General features: G+C 39.0%; 1 protein-coding gene across 1 annotated transcript in view; it reads left to right on the top strand.

Annotated features, from left to right (window-relative positions):
• The window catches only part of SPTA1 (spectrin alpha, erythrocytic 1), a 99,258-nt gene that overhangs the window by 36,210 nt on the left and 46,465 nt on the right, over positions 1-16,583 (top strand). Inside the window, exons 21-29 of the mRNA XM_072647345.1 lie at positions 619-770; positions 1,614-1,800; positions 2,158-2,259; positions 3,413-3,504; positions 5,173-5,317; positions 10,779-10,960; positions 12,658-12,757; positions 12,860-13,057; positions 14,026-14,169. Coding sequence (XP_072503446.1) covers positions 619-770; positions 1,614-1,800; positions 2,158-2,259; positions 3,413-3,504; positions 5,173-5,317; positions 10,779-10,960; positions 12,658-12,757; positions 12,860-13,057; positions 14,026-14,169 — 1,302 coding nt within the window. The remainder of the gene's footprint in view (positions 1-618; positions 771-1,613; positions 1,801-2,157; positions 2,260-3,412; positions 3,505-5,172; positions 5,318-10,778; positions 10,961-12,657; positions 12,758-12,859; positions 13,058-14,025; positions 14,170-16,583) is intronic.

The raw sequence follows: 16,583 nt of genomic DNA, 5'->3' as shown, positions 1-16,583 counted from the left end.
TTTACAAGCTAGACTGGATTTGAACAATGATTACCAGGATGATAAGTAGACATCAGATCACGAAATAAGAAAATTTGTTGAAGGGACTGAGGCTGTTGAACCTAGAGAAGGTAAAATTCAGGGGAAATATGATGGCTATCTTTAAGCATCTAAAGAACTCTCATACAAAACTGGCATTAAACTTGTCCTTGGACTCAGAGGGAAAAAACTAGGAACCATATGCATATGTTGCAGAATCAGATAGGCTCAATATAAAGAAAAAAAGTCTTTTTAAGAACTGGAGCTATACAAGAGTGGAATAGGCTACCTCCCAATATAATGATTTTTCCATTGCTGGCGGTCTGTGAGTGGATACTTGAAGACCACTTGTCAATGCTGTGGACAACATTACTACTCAAGCGGAAATATAAACATTCTCTTTAAACTCAGAAATTCTATGATTCCATTGTATTCCATCCAATTACCCTCTTGAACTTGAGAAATGAAAAAAGAAAAAATAGGCAAATGCTCAACTCTATTCTGCTTACTCTGGCATCTGGAGATTGGGATGCTTTCCAGTTATGTCCCATTGAGCCACTCTTGTTAAGAGCCCTGTGTGGGATTTTGTTATCCTTCCAGGACTGGTGGAAGGTAGAAGCTGATGATCACCAGGGCTTTGTTCCAGCTGTGTATGTCAGGAGATTGGCTCGGGATGAGCTCCCCAGGCCTGAGCGGCGGCGAAAAGAGGAGCCAAGTGACATTGCCCAGCGCCAGGAACAAATTGAGAACAAGTAAGACTTGAAAGATTGAGACAAAGGATCAGAAAGTGGGCAGAAGGAACGCCATACCTATCTCTAATAAGCCTATTCTAATATGGTCTGGTTGAAGAGCTGTTATTCCATCCTGGGCCATATTTCTTACAATAAATTAAAACGAACAAACAAAACCACATTTATTGACTGCTCACTATATGCCAAACATTGTGCTGAGTGGAAGGTCTAGTTCTCAAGGGTGCTTCCAGGTGGCCCAGGGGATTTTGGTGTAAGAAACAAGATAGAGTGGACATCTGCGGCAGGTTAGTTTGGAGCGCGGGGGTGTCTTGCGAGTGCGTTTTGTAGGAGACCTAAGGTAATGAAGGATCATAGATAGTGTTGGACTCTCTGAATCCCGGAAGCCTTAGATTCAAAACCTACCTCTTTTACTAGCTGTGTGTCTTTGGGTTAATTATTTCACTTTTCTAAGTCTCAGATTCCTCTTCTATAAGATGGTGATAACAACACCTGTAATATATTCTCATATTTGTAGTGCTGTTAAAAAAAAAATAGTGTTGTTCTCTAATGAGATCATTTATGTAATGTAGTTTGAAAGTTATATATATATATACATATATAAATGCTATATAAATGTCAGCTAATTATTATTTAAGTACTTTTATCATCTTTGATTGTCTATCTCACTGGTCGTTTCTTCTCCTTTCCCTCACTCCCTCTTTGCTTTTTCCTTTTCCTTTTCTCTCCTTTGGTTCGTCTTTCTCTCCTCCCTTTTCTTGCTTTCTCAACTCATCTTCAGTGATCTTTGACTATTCTTACCTCTCTCACCACTTTTTTGTTTGTTTGTTTTTTCCCCTTCTCCAGGTACCGTTCCCTCCTGGAGCGGGCAGAGGAACGTCGGCGCCGCCTTTTACAGAGATACAAAGAGTTTCTGTTAGCCTACGAGGCAGGAGACATGCTGGACTGGATCCAAGAGAAGAAGGCAGAGAACACTGGGATAGAATTGGAAGATGTCTATGAGCTGCAGAAAAAGTTTGATGACTTCCAGACGGTGAGAAGAGACCAACCTTTACACACTATAGTCTTCCCCAGGCTTCTTATTGCCTCCCTCTGCCTCCCCCCAATTTCTTTTCTACATAAAGATCCTCAATCTATTTAGAGGCATTGTCAACACCAAGAATGGATGAACCTTTCATTCAGGTTGCCTCTCTCTCTCTCTTTCTCTCTCTCTCTCTCTCTCTCTCTCTCTCTCTCTCTCTCTCTCTCTCTCTCTTCAGTTTCTTCTAATATCTTTCCCTTACATGAGTCTACACATGAAACAGACCCTTGGAAAAGAACAAAACTGAAAACAACTCCATACCTCTTCTTCTTTAGTAGCTTTATATTCTCATCCTCTGTTTTCTTCCAGGATCTGAAATCCAATGAACCTCGACTAAGGGACATTAACCAGGTGGCTGATGATCTTCGTTTGGAAGACCTTTTGACTCCACAAGGAGCTGAAATTCAGCAGGTGAATAATGTCACTCTCCTTTTACTGATCCTTGCCCCTTTCTCTGTTGTTTTTCCTGTTCCATCCAGATGAGCCTCTTCTGTGCCCTTATTCTCCCCATCTCACTCAGTTTCATTGTACAGAGGACATTTAAGGGAATGAGGAGAATAGGTGCCCAGGTTGGAGCTAGGGTAGCCCTGGCTGGTGGCTAGGTGTCATTAGCTTTGATGATTGGGATGATGGTAGTGGGCAGGACTGGGAGTCATTTCAGGTTAAGTAAGATGAAACCCAACCCACTTTTGACTTCTCCACAGTTAAAACTGAATTTACTAAAGCAGATTCTCAAACAAGTGTGTCATACTTAGAGGGCTTCCATTCAAGGAGCTCAAAGCCTGATTGATCATTTTGAACATGATGAACATACATACATATGGAAGGTGCAAATATAGTCCATAAATCTAAGGTCAGGGTGATTCAAATGGGATGATGTTAATCAAGGCAAGCTTGGTGGAAAATGTCCACTTTGTTCCAGGTTTTGAAAGAGGAAGTGTGGTGGAAGAAGGAAAGTTAAAAAGAAAACTAATTGCCTAGGATCTGTGTTCAGAAAAAAAAAACAAAAAACAAAATTTACAATTTGATTCTCTTTCTGGGACCTGAGCTGTGGAAGACAACCCTCTGCATATTTGTAGAAAGAATGGAGAAAAAAATCTACATATTTCCTATAGGGAGTACCTACTTATTTCCTGCGCTTTACCCTTGTAGAGAGATTCAGAACTTTTCTTAGGGTAAAATATTGAACTCTACCTACTACGAACAATATTTTCACATGCATTTTTCAAAGATTTATAGTTGAGTGCCTCAAATACAGGGTCAGCAAATTCCTCCAGAATTTTAGCTTAGCTCTACAATCAAATGATGTCTAGAAGGGATCAGAAAAGACTTCTCTATCTTTCATGGTCAGGGAATATTCCTCCATAACAACAGGAAGAATCAAACACAGAGATGATTCAGGGACTCTGATTCTAGAAGAGAAAACAATGGGAATAGTGATAATAATGAGACCCTCTTCTTCCATCCTCCCACCACACACAGAAGTACACACCAAACTCTATTTATTCTTCAGCCCCTTTTTCACAGGATTGAACTGAAATGTAGTTTTTCCCCCTTCCCTTAGGAGTTAAATACCCGTTGGGACTCCCTGCAGAGACTTGCAGAGGAGCAGCGCCAGCTGCTGGGCAGTGCCCATGCTGTCCAAATGTTCCACAGGTAAGATTTCCATTTTTTAAACCTACAAGTAGCACAGACTGGGGACTCCCAAAGGAAACTACTCATAAGTCAGTAGTTATCCCGCTCCCCACCCAGCATCACTTTCTCAACTTTTAGTATACCTTTTGTCTCTGAGATCCGTTAGTCTCACAGAAAAAGAAAAAATGCAGAAGAAAAGGTTGAAAGCCAACCCGTCTATTCAGGAAGCTGCCAGCAGAGGGTGCCAGATACCACACTGGCATTGCAGCTATCTTCGAGCGGAAATGGGTGTGGGGGGAAATCACTTTATTTTAAGGGATCTTTGAGTGATTTCGGACACTGCATTCATTTATTTTTATTTATTTTTGATCCCATAGTACCGCAGGAGGAGAAGCAAGACTCACGGTGACATGGTTACTGTGTCCACACTGCTAGTACTATGGGTCTACGATACTCAGCTGGCACTTAGCACACATTGACTTCACTGTTAACGATAATATAATTATCTATCTCTCTATCTAATATGTCATGGATCTGTGTACGTATATACACATATGTATATATGTATGTCTTTGTATATGCTTACATACACAACAATCTATCTATTTGATATTGCTGCAAGTCTTAAGCCTAAGGGACCATATCTAGTGGGTCTTTGTGTCCCTCATGCCTAACACAGTGCCGTATAAAGAGAAGACAATTAATAAATGCCTTTTAAAGGGAGTGATGGCTGCATTCAAGGAGACACTTTGGGACAAGGAGGACAATGACCTAGATGACCAGAAGGGAAAGAATCATAAAATCAAAATGTTAAAGCAGAATTCATCTAATTGAATGTCCTTATTTAGTCAAAAATGATAACAGCTGATAATAATAGTAACAGTGGTAATCATGACAAGAAGAAGGAAGAAGAGAGGGAAAGAAACATTTATTAAGCACTGGTACTAACTGTTGCCAGACACATTGATAAATATCTCATTTGATTAATAAAAATTAATTAATTAATTAATTATTTTAATTAATAAAAATTTGTAACTTATTTAAATTTTATAATTTAATTAGTAATAAAAAAGAATATAACACTTTGTAGCTTACAAAGCACTGTATATACACCCTCATCTCACATATTCCTTACAATCTTATGAGAATTATTATTTTCTTATTACATACAAAGAAGTTGAGCCTCAGGGTGGTTAAGGGATTTGCCCAAGACCATAGTCAGTAAGTGTCAGAATCAGGAACAGAATCAAACCCTAACGTACTGTTCCATAACCATTTTCTGGGAAAGGAGCCCTTGGGAAGACTCAGTGTACTACTCTGGGGAGAACACTGGTCTTGGAGCCAGAAGATCCAGGCTTAAATTCCAGCTCTCCCACCTACTACCTGCATGACTTGAGGCAAACCCAAGTTTCCTCATCTGTACAGTGAAGAAGTTGAATAATATGACCTCTAAGGTCCCTTCCAACTTTAAATCTAAGATCCCAAGTGATGATAAGGAGCTTTCCGGATGATACTTGGAACTTCATACCATAAGCAGTGGCAGAGGAGGTGGGGTGGGGAGTTGATGATTCATTTCTGACCAGGATGGGTCAGCTCTTTCTAATACCATAGCATTAACCCAAACTTTGCTGGGCTTTTCCTTGCTCTCCTCGCTACCTTTTCTGAGCTCTTCATTCTCCCATTGCCCAGAGATGCGGAGGACACCAAAGATCGCATTGAGAAGAAGAGTCAGGCCCTGAAGACTGCAGACCCTGGCTCAGATTTGTTCAGCGTCCAGGCGCTTCAGCGTCGCCATGATGCTTTTGAGAGGGACCTGGAACCTCTTGGAGAGAAGGTGAGCCAACTCATATTCTCACTTCAAGCTCTGATTCTTTGGGGCTTCTCCCAGACTCAGGCTCCTATCTGAAGCCCTTTGTCTATGCCTCTAATGCTTTCATTCTCATTTTACTTTTACTCTCATTTTCATCCTTCTCTTCCCTTTTCCCCTCAGATAAAGTGATCTCCAAAGGAAATTGCCCCTCATCCCTCTAATTTAAAACCATATCTAACAAAGGATTCATGTGGGTCAATAACTGGCATCCTATACCTGAGTGATCTAGAACCTCCCTCCCCCACCATTTCCCTACACATAATTTAGACCTGAGGGATTCTACAGCCAATCTCCTTAATATCTCCCAGACATCAAGCTGACCTGGAACTATAGAAACCTTTCTGAAGTCAGGCCTGTCTTGGGCTTATTTAAACCCTTAAAGCAGACCTGAGCAGCTAGGTGGTGCAGTGGGTAGAGCACTGGACTTGTGATCTAGTAGACTTATCTTTGTGAATTCAAATTCAGCTTCAGACACCTATTGGCTATGCCAACCCTGGACAAGTCACTTAACCCTATTTGCCTCAGTTTCCTCACCTATAAAATGAGCTGGAGAAGGAAATGGCAAACTACTCTAGTATCTTTGCCAAGATAAACCACAAATGGGGTCACAAAGAACCAGATACCGCTGAAATGACTCAACAACAGCAGCCATAACTAAAAAGTAGATCTGAGGACTTATCACTTTTGGATTTAGTCAAGAGGTACTGGTTGCACAGCCTGACCTTACTATATCATAACAGAGATAAAAAGCAATTGAATGATAGTAATAGATATTGATTACTATTACTAAAACAACAATAGTTAGGTGACACATTAGATAGAGTGCTAAACTTGGAATCAGTTCAAATCCAACCTCAGATACTTACTAGCTGTGTGACCCTGAACAAGCCATTTAACCTCTGTCTTCCTTATATTTCTCAAATGTGAAATAGGGATCAAAATAGCCCTTCCATCCCAGGGTTGTTGTGAAGTTCACATGAGATAGTACTTGTAAAGGACTTAGCACAGAGTTTTGGAAAATATAGTAAGCATTTAATAAATGCTTGTTCTCTCCTCCCTACCATAATAATACAAACCAGAACACTTCCTGCCTATTTCTGTAAACACAATATTCAGGTTTATACTGTGCCATGTGTAGACAGTTGAATGGATTGTTTGTAGGCCAGTTATTTGGGACTGAGAAGGCAAGCTCAGTCACAGTACACTACATGCTAGTAAGGTTGTCAGGACAACTCAGAAATCCCTGTTTGGGAGATACAGGATCTAGTAAAGTAGTAGATACAGGATCTGAGTAAAATAGTAGCAGCTAGTATAATAGTAGAATGGTGAAGCTAGATTGTAGACAGCACATGCAGAGGAGTAAAGTACAAAAAGACTAACAAGGTAAGAAAGGACCAATTTTCATAGAATTTTAAATGGAAAACAGGGTACTGTATATTTGGCTCTGGAGGTAACAGGAACTGGAAGAGATGGGTGGTGTTCTCAGACCTGTGCTTTAGGACAATCACTTTGGTATGAAGAAAAGAGACCAAGTAGAAGGCTATTGCAATAATCCAGTCATGGGGCAATGAGGATCTTACTTGTTACATGAGTGGGAAAAGGGTGAATAGGAGACATATTGTAAAGTCAGTAAGGATAACAGTTGAAAATAGGTTAGTTATATGGAATGAAAGGGAATAAGGAATCATGAGCCTTACTGGCTGGAAAGATAGTGATGCTCTTAATATTAGTAGAAAATTTAAGAAGAGAGAAGAGAGGAAAAGAAAATTAGTTCTTTTTTGAACAGTTTGAGTTTGAGATGTGTATGGGACATCCACTTTAAGATAGCCAAGAGGCAGATAGGGATGTGAGATTGAAGCGTGGGAGAGAATTTAAGTCTGAGTATATAGATCTGAGAATTGTGTGCATAGGAATGATAATTGAATCCAGGGGAGTACATGAAATCAGCTTGTGAGGTAAGATAAAGGGAAAAGAGTAGAAGGCCCAGGGCAAAACACTAACCCATGGTTAGTGGGCATGACAAAATTGACAAAAGAGACTGAAAAGAGGTCAGATAGGTAGAAGAACTAGGAAAGAGCAGTGTCATGAAAACCTAGAGAAAACAGTATATCTGGGAGAAGGTGATCCATACTGTCAAAGACCGCTGAGCTCTAGAAAGGTCAGAACAGAGAAAATATTAAGGTCTGGAAAGTAAGTGATCATTGGTAACGATGAAGAGAGAATGATGAAGTAGGAAGCCAGATTTACAAAGGGTTTAGAAGAGGATGCAAGGAGAGAATGTGGAGATGCCTACCATAAGATGCCTATAGTGCTGTATATTTGTTTTTATTCAGTCACTTTCCGTTGTGTCTGACTCTTGGTGATCCCATCTGGGGTTTTCTTGGCAAAGACGATGGAGTGGTTTACCATTTCCCTCTCCAGTTCATTTTACAGATGAGGGAACTGAGGTCAACAGGGTTAAGTGACTTGCCTAGGTTCACACAGATAGTAAGTGTCTGAGACCAGATTTGAACTCAGGTCTTTCTGACTCCAAGCCCAGTGCTCTAACTGCTATACCATCTACCTACCCTGGTGCTGCATATACATTATCTTAAATTTCAGCTTCCCATTAGTGTAAGAGGTATTGCTATTTCCACTTTACATATGGGAAACCTGAAGTTCAGAGAAATTAAATGAATAGTCCATGGTTATACAACTAGCTGAAAGTAGAATTCAGGTTTTCTGAATATAAAGCAACTTTGTACAAATCGCTTAATTGCTTTTTTATCTTTAAAATGGGGGCAATGATCATGGAACATTAAGGGTTATAAGGGGCTTTTGTTCCCCCTTACAAAGATCTTTCTATTCTCTCCATCATCCCTGTCCAGTGGTTGTCAGTCTCTACATGTATAGCTCTAGCAATGGGGTATACCTCACCTCCAACAAAAGTAGCCTAATCTACTTTTAGAGGGCTCTAATTGTCAGAAAGCTTTTTTCTTTATGTTAAACTTAATTGCCCCTTCCTCTAACTGCCATGACTGGTCCTAAGGCAGGACCATGTAAGGCCAGTTTAAGCCATATTCCATATTCACATACTTCAAGAGAGTTATCATGTTCCCCCTACTTCTCTTCTCAAAGAAATATGGACACTGAGTTAGGAGGAATCTTTTAAAAAAAAATTTATTGATGTCTTCTGTTTCTTACATTGCCCTGGAGATACAAGATGCATCCCATTTATCCCTCCCACTCCCTTTCCTTGAGAGCTATCCCATATGACAAATAGTATTTTTTCAGAGAGAAAAAAACGTCAGCACAACTAATCGATACATTGAGAAAGAGTGCAAACATGTGCAATGTGTTACCCTCATAGACCTCCCACTTCCACGAAGGGGTAGGTTGGGGGTGTAGAAGGAATCTTAATAATTACCTAATCTAACTGGTACCTGATCAAGAATCCCTTGCATGACACTTCCGATTATTAATTATGCAGCTTTTTATTTGAACGCCTCTAGTGAGGCGCAATACATTGCTCACCCCCTAAGGCAACCCATACAACTTTTAGACAGCTTTAGTGGTTAGGAAGTCAAAATATGCCTTCCATCTTCCACCCTTTCCTCTTGCCTTTGAGCTCTGGGGACAAACAGAACAAATCTAAACCATCTCCCACATGACAGTCCTCTTGTCACTAGGCTCCATCAACCTCCCTGCTCATAGGAATAATTTTTTTGCTTGTCTTTAGATTTCTATTTTTAGTTATTTTATTTTTAATTTATGGAATAAAACTAGCATTTCCATAATATAATTTCAAAAAAAGATGATTGCACACACAATTGCAAATCTCTTATGTACAACTTGCTATTCCTTTCAAATGTATAATAAAGTTGTCAGTTTCTTTTTTCCTTTTTTTTTCCTACTGGAAAACTTTCTATCCTCAGGCCATCTTCCCCTACAAAACATTAGTGCGTTGGATCTTTCTTATCCTTTCTCTGAACTTTTTAAATTTGCTCTCTCCAAACCTAGAATATTTACCATCCCATATTTCCTTTTCCATCATAAATTCTATGAAATTACAGACCATTGTTGCTGTCAAGGTTCCTATTATTTCTACCTCAGCAAATCTGAACTGAAATTATTAGAACCAGGTCCAGAAGGCCAGCTCCCTTTGGTGCTTCTCTTAACTTTTGAAGGATGAAATTAATAAAAGTCACAGTTTTTGTCAGTGAGAGAGAGAAAGCCAAAAAAGTTGTTAAGATACTTAGAGCCTTCCAGGACTCTTTCCAAGATAAATCTGGAATATGTTTCCTGAACTCCTATTCTAATTTTTCCTTCTGGATAAGTGGTCTATAGTATATATTCCTATGACTAAATAATTTCTGTTTTTCTCTTCCTTGATTTTTATACATTTTTATTATCCCCTCTTTAACCTCCTAGATTTCCTCAAACAAATATGATATATCTTCTTAATGATCAGTGCTATTCTACTACTTTTATATATTGTGTTTCTCCTGAATGGTATGGAGTAGACCCTGGCTTGTCAAATGCTATTCCAGTAGACTAGAAGCTCTTTTAGGATTTCCAAGCTAGAAGTACTTAAACTGTAAGTCCAGTGATAAACTATCTATTTGCTGCCTGAGCACCAGCCTAGCAGCATTTGAAGGGGCTGGTCACTGGGTGTCTGGTTGTAGAAGTGATTTTTTTTCTTTTTTGGCCATAGCAAGTCAGAAGACTACATTGTGGAAGGGTCACAATTTACCAGGGTATATTGCTGACTGAAATAATTATACACCTTTATAGTATGTGAAAGAGATTCTATTTGAGTATGGTTTACTCTTGCAAAACCATATTCCAGCTGTGGCTGCCCTTTCTAGCTCTACAAAGTGAGTAATTAGGTGGCACAGTGGATAGAGCACTGGATGCGGAGTCAAGGTGACCTTAGTTCAAATCTAGACTCAGACATGTACTAGATGTATGACCCTGGGCAAGTCACTTAACCTCTGTTTGTCTCAGTTTCCTCATCTATAAAATAAAGATAATAATAGTACCTATCTCAGAGGGTGGCTGTGAAGCTCAGATGAGATATGTTGATCAAAATTTATAAAATATGGTGTAAACTTTAAAGTTCCATGTAAATGTTAGTTATTATTATTAATTATATAAAAAGATAATATATATGAAACTACATTGAATATAACATGCTACACAAATATAAGAATTATTGCTATTACTTTAACCAAGTTGAAAATGATTGAGTTTTTCATGTTTACCTCATTGGCATTTCTCGTAAAAGTCATGGCAATTTGAAGATAGTGTATTCACTATGTATAACTGGATGAGTGTGTTCACAAGAATACCTGAGGGCTATGTATCGTGCTAATTGCGTGTTATAGCAGTATATGATCTCATAGACTAATGACTTTTGATGAGCAGGGTTCTGGCACTTTCCTAGGTGACTACTTTGGGAGAAACAGCAGAGAGGCTCATTGAATCCCACCCAGATGCCATTGATGACCTGCGGAGGCAACGGACGGAACTTGAAGGGGCTTGGGATAATTTACTTCGGCACACAGAAGAAAGAAAAGATGACCTGAGTGAGGCACAGAAGCTCTACTTATTCCTCAATCAGGCCAGGTGAGGGGCAGAGCCACTTCTCAGGGACAGGGATGGGGGAAAGGGGGGAAGTGACAATTACATTGGGGTCACCATTATGGATGGGAAATTGTTCCTGCTCAGGACATTCCTCTGTCTTTGACAGTGCTGAGGTCTAAAGGTATTGCTATTCCCTAGAAAGAGAATAAATGCAGGTTACCTGTCAAGAAATCAAGTGGTTGGGTTTAGAACAAAGAACCCAGAAGTTGAAATTAAGAGACTCAGTTTCAAATCCCACTTGTAGGTCACCTTACCTCTCTGAGACTCTGAATCAGTAAGCACCCCAACATACACAGGGAGGGTCTGCTGTCATAGGTTCTTAGATGTTCATTTGTAAAAGGAAAGGAAATTTTTAGGGGTTAACAATCTTATTTAATCAAGCACATGTATCATTCACTCAGTCCAGGGGAAAAAGTCAGCACCCTGAACTTCAGAGAAAATACAGAGAAATCTAAATTGACAGACAGCGCTTCCAAACTGTCTGACATACGTCACAGATTGACAGATAACTGTCTGACCATCCATACACAGTTACCAGAGAGAGAAGCACCAACATCTGGGTTTTCAAAGCTGGAGGGATGCTTAGCAGCTTCCCAAAATCTCATCTGGCACAAAAATCTTCTTCCAAAATCTAAGCCCCAAAGTAAAACCTCACCCTCAGAGTATTTAGACATTTTTTTAGAGCCAGAGGGCATCACTTCCCCTGAGAACCAGTGCCTCATTAGCAAAAGCTGTGGGTCTTCCAACAAATCTTTTCAGGCCCATTGATGGATGGGAAAGATCCTCCTCAATTACATTATTCAATCAGAAGCACTTTTAGTAAAATAAAAACAACAAAAGATCCTACTTTGCTTGCCCTCGCAATCCTACAATCTAAAGGGTCATGGATCCTGGAATGGATAGAGACATTATCCTTCTTGATTATACTAAAGCAAAAACAGAAAAACATCCTACTTTACTTGCCATTACAGATTCTGAGCAGATGATGGCTTCTAAAGTGCCTTCTGACTTTAAATCCATGATCATATGATTTTGGGAACTCCTTAAAACTATTAATTTTATTCTATCTAGCTTACAAATGGAGGAACGGAAGCCCAGTGAAGTCAAAGAACTTGCAAAAGTTCCTGTGAGTAATATGCATGAGATATAGATTTGATACTCAGGTCTTTTAGCTCCAAATTTCATGTCTTTTCATGACATCCCAAAACCACTCAGTTATACTACCTAGCTTAACTGAATTGCTATGAGGAAACTTAATTGAGAATCTTAAAGAGCTACTAAAATGTGAGATGTTATTACTAGAGGAGTTATAAGGTGAGTGAGAAACAGGTTTTACAATTGGCTTCTAAAGATCTAATGGTCTTTTCTCACTCCTTATCCTTCTTGATCTCTCTGCAGCATTTGACACAGCTGATTGCTCAGGTGTCCTGGATATTTACTTTTCTCTCGGTTTTCATGAGTCTGCTTCCTCTTGGTTCTCTTCCTAATTGTCTACCACTAATTCAGCCCCTTCTCAGTCTCCTTTGGTACATTGATATTCACAATATGCCCTTGAATTACAGATATATATCTCTCCCCAAGGCTTCGCCTTGATCCCTCTTCCCTCACTTACATCAAGAATAGAGAGATCTCTTGCCTTGTGAATTTCATCTTATGAATACAGATGCTTGTTTCCATAGGGAAATATTGTCATGGATCAGTGGCATTCATGGCCCTGTGTCCTCAGAAGAATTGGCTGAAGACCTTACGGGGACTGAGATCTTACTAGAGAGACATCAGGTAGGGCCATAGCCATCGAAGGTATTTTTCTTTGAATTATATGTCCTAATTTTGGCTCAGTTCATCTTCTGATGTTAATGGTTACTTCCTTTCAACTGATAGGAACACTATGATGAAATGAAGGCTGAGGCTCCTACTTTCCAAGCCCTGGAAGATTTTGGTATAGACCTTCTGAGCAGTGGGCATCGGGCTGGCCCTGAGATAGAAGGGAAGCTACAATATGTGAAACTTGAGAGAGATGATCTGGAGAAATCTTGGGAGCGGCGAAAGAAGATGCTTGATCAATGTCTGGATTTCCAGGTATGGTCAATTTCTGCTCCCAGGCCAATAATTGGATCTTAGTTTTGATCAGTCACACATATACAATCTGTATTTACCATGAGATCTTCCTAGAACACTGGCCTTCCTCTGCTGTTTGTGAAGATTCAGCTCTTGTTTATCCCCTTTGTGAGTTGATAATTTCCTCTTAACCTCAAGTTTGACACCCTCTCCTAAAACTATAGACAAAAGAGCCAAGCAAAAAAGGAATTGGAATTGGCTGGAGTGGGGTGATTGTGTTCTTGAGTATGTTGAATTATGTGTTTCCAGCTGTATTCTAAAGGGAATCAAAGAAGGGTAGAATTGAGGAAGGAAGGGAGGAAAGACTTATTAAGTTCTTACAATGTGCCATGCATTATACTAAGTGCTAGGGATTCAAATACAAGCTAAAAAAAACAAGTCCCTGCACTCAAGAAGCTTATGTTGTACAGGGGAAAGAGAGTATTTGAAAGGGAGCTGAAAAGTATAGGGAGTGGAAGTGGGGAGGGGTGGTTGAAGTTCAGTAGTCAGGAATGACACTAGGCGGGGATGAAGGCCAGCCTAGAACATTCCCTCCAAAAGCTACATTAATTCCAATAGGAAATCATCAGTGGGAGAGGGGGGAAGGTCTTACAAAGGGATGTTCCAGGTTAAGAAGCTGCAGGTGTTGATTGATGTTGTAGGACAAGGAAGTCCCAAGGACTGAAGGAAGCTCCAGGATAGAGGGAAGAAAGAAGGAAGATAGAGAAGTGAAATGAAAAACAAATAAGCCTGGAAAGATAGCCAGACTGTAAAAGGGGTTTAAATATTAAAAGGAGAAATTTGTTTCCCTTGATGTTAATCCTGCTTCTTCATGCAGCACATTAAGAACTGTGATGTTAACTTCTGAATGTGGTGACTCCACTGTCATTGTTGGAGAAAAGACTGTGTTATAGAAATATTAATAGATTTTTTTTCTTTGATCTTCACAGCTCTTTCAGGGAGACTGTGATCAAGCAGAGAGCTGGATGGTGGCCCGAGAGAGTTCCCTGAGGACAGAGGACAAAAGCTCCCTGGATAGTCTGGAGGCCTTGATGAAGAAGCGTGATGATTTAGATAAGGCAATCAATGCCCAGGTATAGACTGAACTATGTCGTTGATGTCTTGACCCCTAGGTGTCACTGGCTAAACCCACATGAAGGGTTAATTTAGAGTAGTGCAATTTGGGAAGGTGGGGTGAGATCAGAACATGTCACCAAAACAATCTGCTTAACAGTTGGAACCAAGAAAATGCAGAAACAGAGTCTGCTAGAGTCACATTCATGACTGAGCAATGGAATTGTATGGTAAGAAAGATGACTAGACAGGGAATCACAGTAACTGATTTTTGAAATCTGTGATTCATTAACTGAGTCATCTTATACAAGTGACTCAAGCTCTTTGAACCTCAGTGAACAAGTTGGAAAAATTAAGGGGTTGGATTGACTTATCTCTAACTTCCTTTCTACCTCTAAATTCTATGGTCTTCTCCAAACCTCAGTTTCTCCATCTATAAATGGGGAAACTAGACCTTGTACTACCTATTTCTCTAGTTTATTGAAGGAAAGAATCATTTTTTAAAGGCCTACTATGTGCCAGATACTATGCTAAGTGCTTTATAAATATTCTCTCATTTGATCCTCACAACAACTCTAGGAGGCAGGTGCTTTTATGATTCCTATTTTACAGAGAAAAGTGAGGCAGGAAGAGGTTAAGTGAATTGCTCATGATCATACAAGTAGTAAGTGTCCATGACCAGATTTAAACTCAGGTCTTCCTAAACTGAGGTCCAGAGTTCCATCCACTGCAACAACTTATTTGTCTCTCATTAAAAAACATGGAAATAGACAATATCCATACACATACACACATGTGTATGTATATATAATATATATGTATGGATGGATATGTACCTAGTATATATATATATATAGATGTAGATATAAATATATGTGTGTGTATATGTGTGTGTGTGTATAATATGTGTATGTGTGTGTATGATAAGGGTACTTGGAAATCTCATTGAGGCTTGAATTTGGGAGTCAAATTCCTCTTGAATGAAAGGATAAGTGTTTCCAGTCTCCCTAGTTAGGTGGGTGCTGGCCAATTGAGATCCCCATTCTGATTAAGGTTTGGAGAATAGATTTCCTGAATTCTTAAAATTATGAAGCTTCTCTAAATTTTTCTTGACTTTCTAGACCATAAAGATGTATAGGGAAACTCTTGGTGAAGTAAAAGAAAGCATCATTTATCAATATCGTATGTTTTATATTATATCTGTATATTATAGCTAGGTATATTATGTGCTATGTAACACATTAAATACATGTATGTTTGTAGCAGCAAGCACCCTGACACATCCAGCATGGCCTGCTAACACAAGTTCTTAGATCTGCTTTTCTAAAACGAAAGCAGCTTTTGAGGGGTCAACAACCTACTTTCATTACTTTCACTTAACAGAGAAAATACAAGCAGAGAAATAAAGACCAACAGACAGGGCTTCTGTCTGACCATAAGCAATACACACATCACAGATCAACAGACAGATCCAACAGCCTGACCATTATATACACATATAGTTATCAAAGAGAGAAGCACCAACATCTGGGTTTTCAAAGCCAGGGGAAGGGGGGATGAAGAGAGGGCTCCTTAGTGAGTACCCAGAGTTTCATCTAGCATATGAACCTTCTTTCAAGCCCCCAAAGCAAGACCTTACCTAAGAGTATATATACACTTTTCAGAGCCCGTACATTCAGAGATATGTAACATTACAGTATTACATATCTGTGTTTTTATATATATGTGTGTGTGTGTTGTGTGTATGTATATATGTATATATATGTATAAAACATATATGGATTATATCTATTATATACATATATTTACATATGCATGCATACTTATTTAGGAAATTAGGATGTTCATATATATCATGAATATGTATATATATGTATGTGTGTATGTATACACATATACATATAGATGTGTGTATGTATGTGTATATAAAATATATTACTAAAATTTTGTTTGGGAAATTGAGATGTATGTGTATATTAAATGTATATGAACAAATATATGTGTATATGTGTATATACATGTATGAATATCCCAGTTTCCCAAATAAATGAATTTTTATATAATTGTTCACTTCATAGAAGAAATCGTCCTAAAATTCTAGGATTCTATTAAATCACAAGCTCCTCTGGCTCATTTTAAATATGATCATTTAAAAAAATGATTTATGTACATCTCTTCAAGAATGCACACAAGGTGCAGATTTATGGATTGTTGCTTGTAAATTTTTCATATTATTCAGTACAAATCATGAATGCCAACTGTGTAAGAGAGTTATTAGATGGTCTGCAAATGGGAAGGGAAAAACTGCTTTTTGAAACTTGGAGCAGAGCCAGATGGAGTAGGCAAAAAAACCTGAACAACAAGAAAGGAAGCTAAAGATCTTTCTTGTGTGGTGTATGTTTTGTTTGGGTTTTTTTTTGTCTCCACCCAGTGC

The sequence above is a fragment of the Notamacropus eugenii genome, chromosome 2 (assembly GCF_028372415.1).
Source record: "Notamacropus eugenii isolate mMacEug1 chromosome 2, mMacEug1.pri_v2, whole genome shotgun sequence".
Classification (NCBI taxonomy): domain Eukaryota; kingdom Metazoa; phylum Chordata; class Mammalia; order Diprotodontia; family Macropodidae; genus Notamacropus; species Notamacropus eugenii.
The sequence above is the reverse complement of the archived record's forward strand: the minus strand, read 5'-3'. Positions and strand labels throughout refer to the sequence as shown.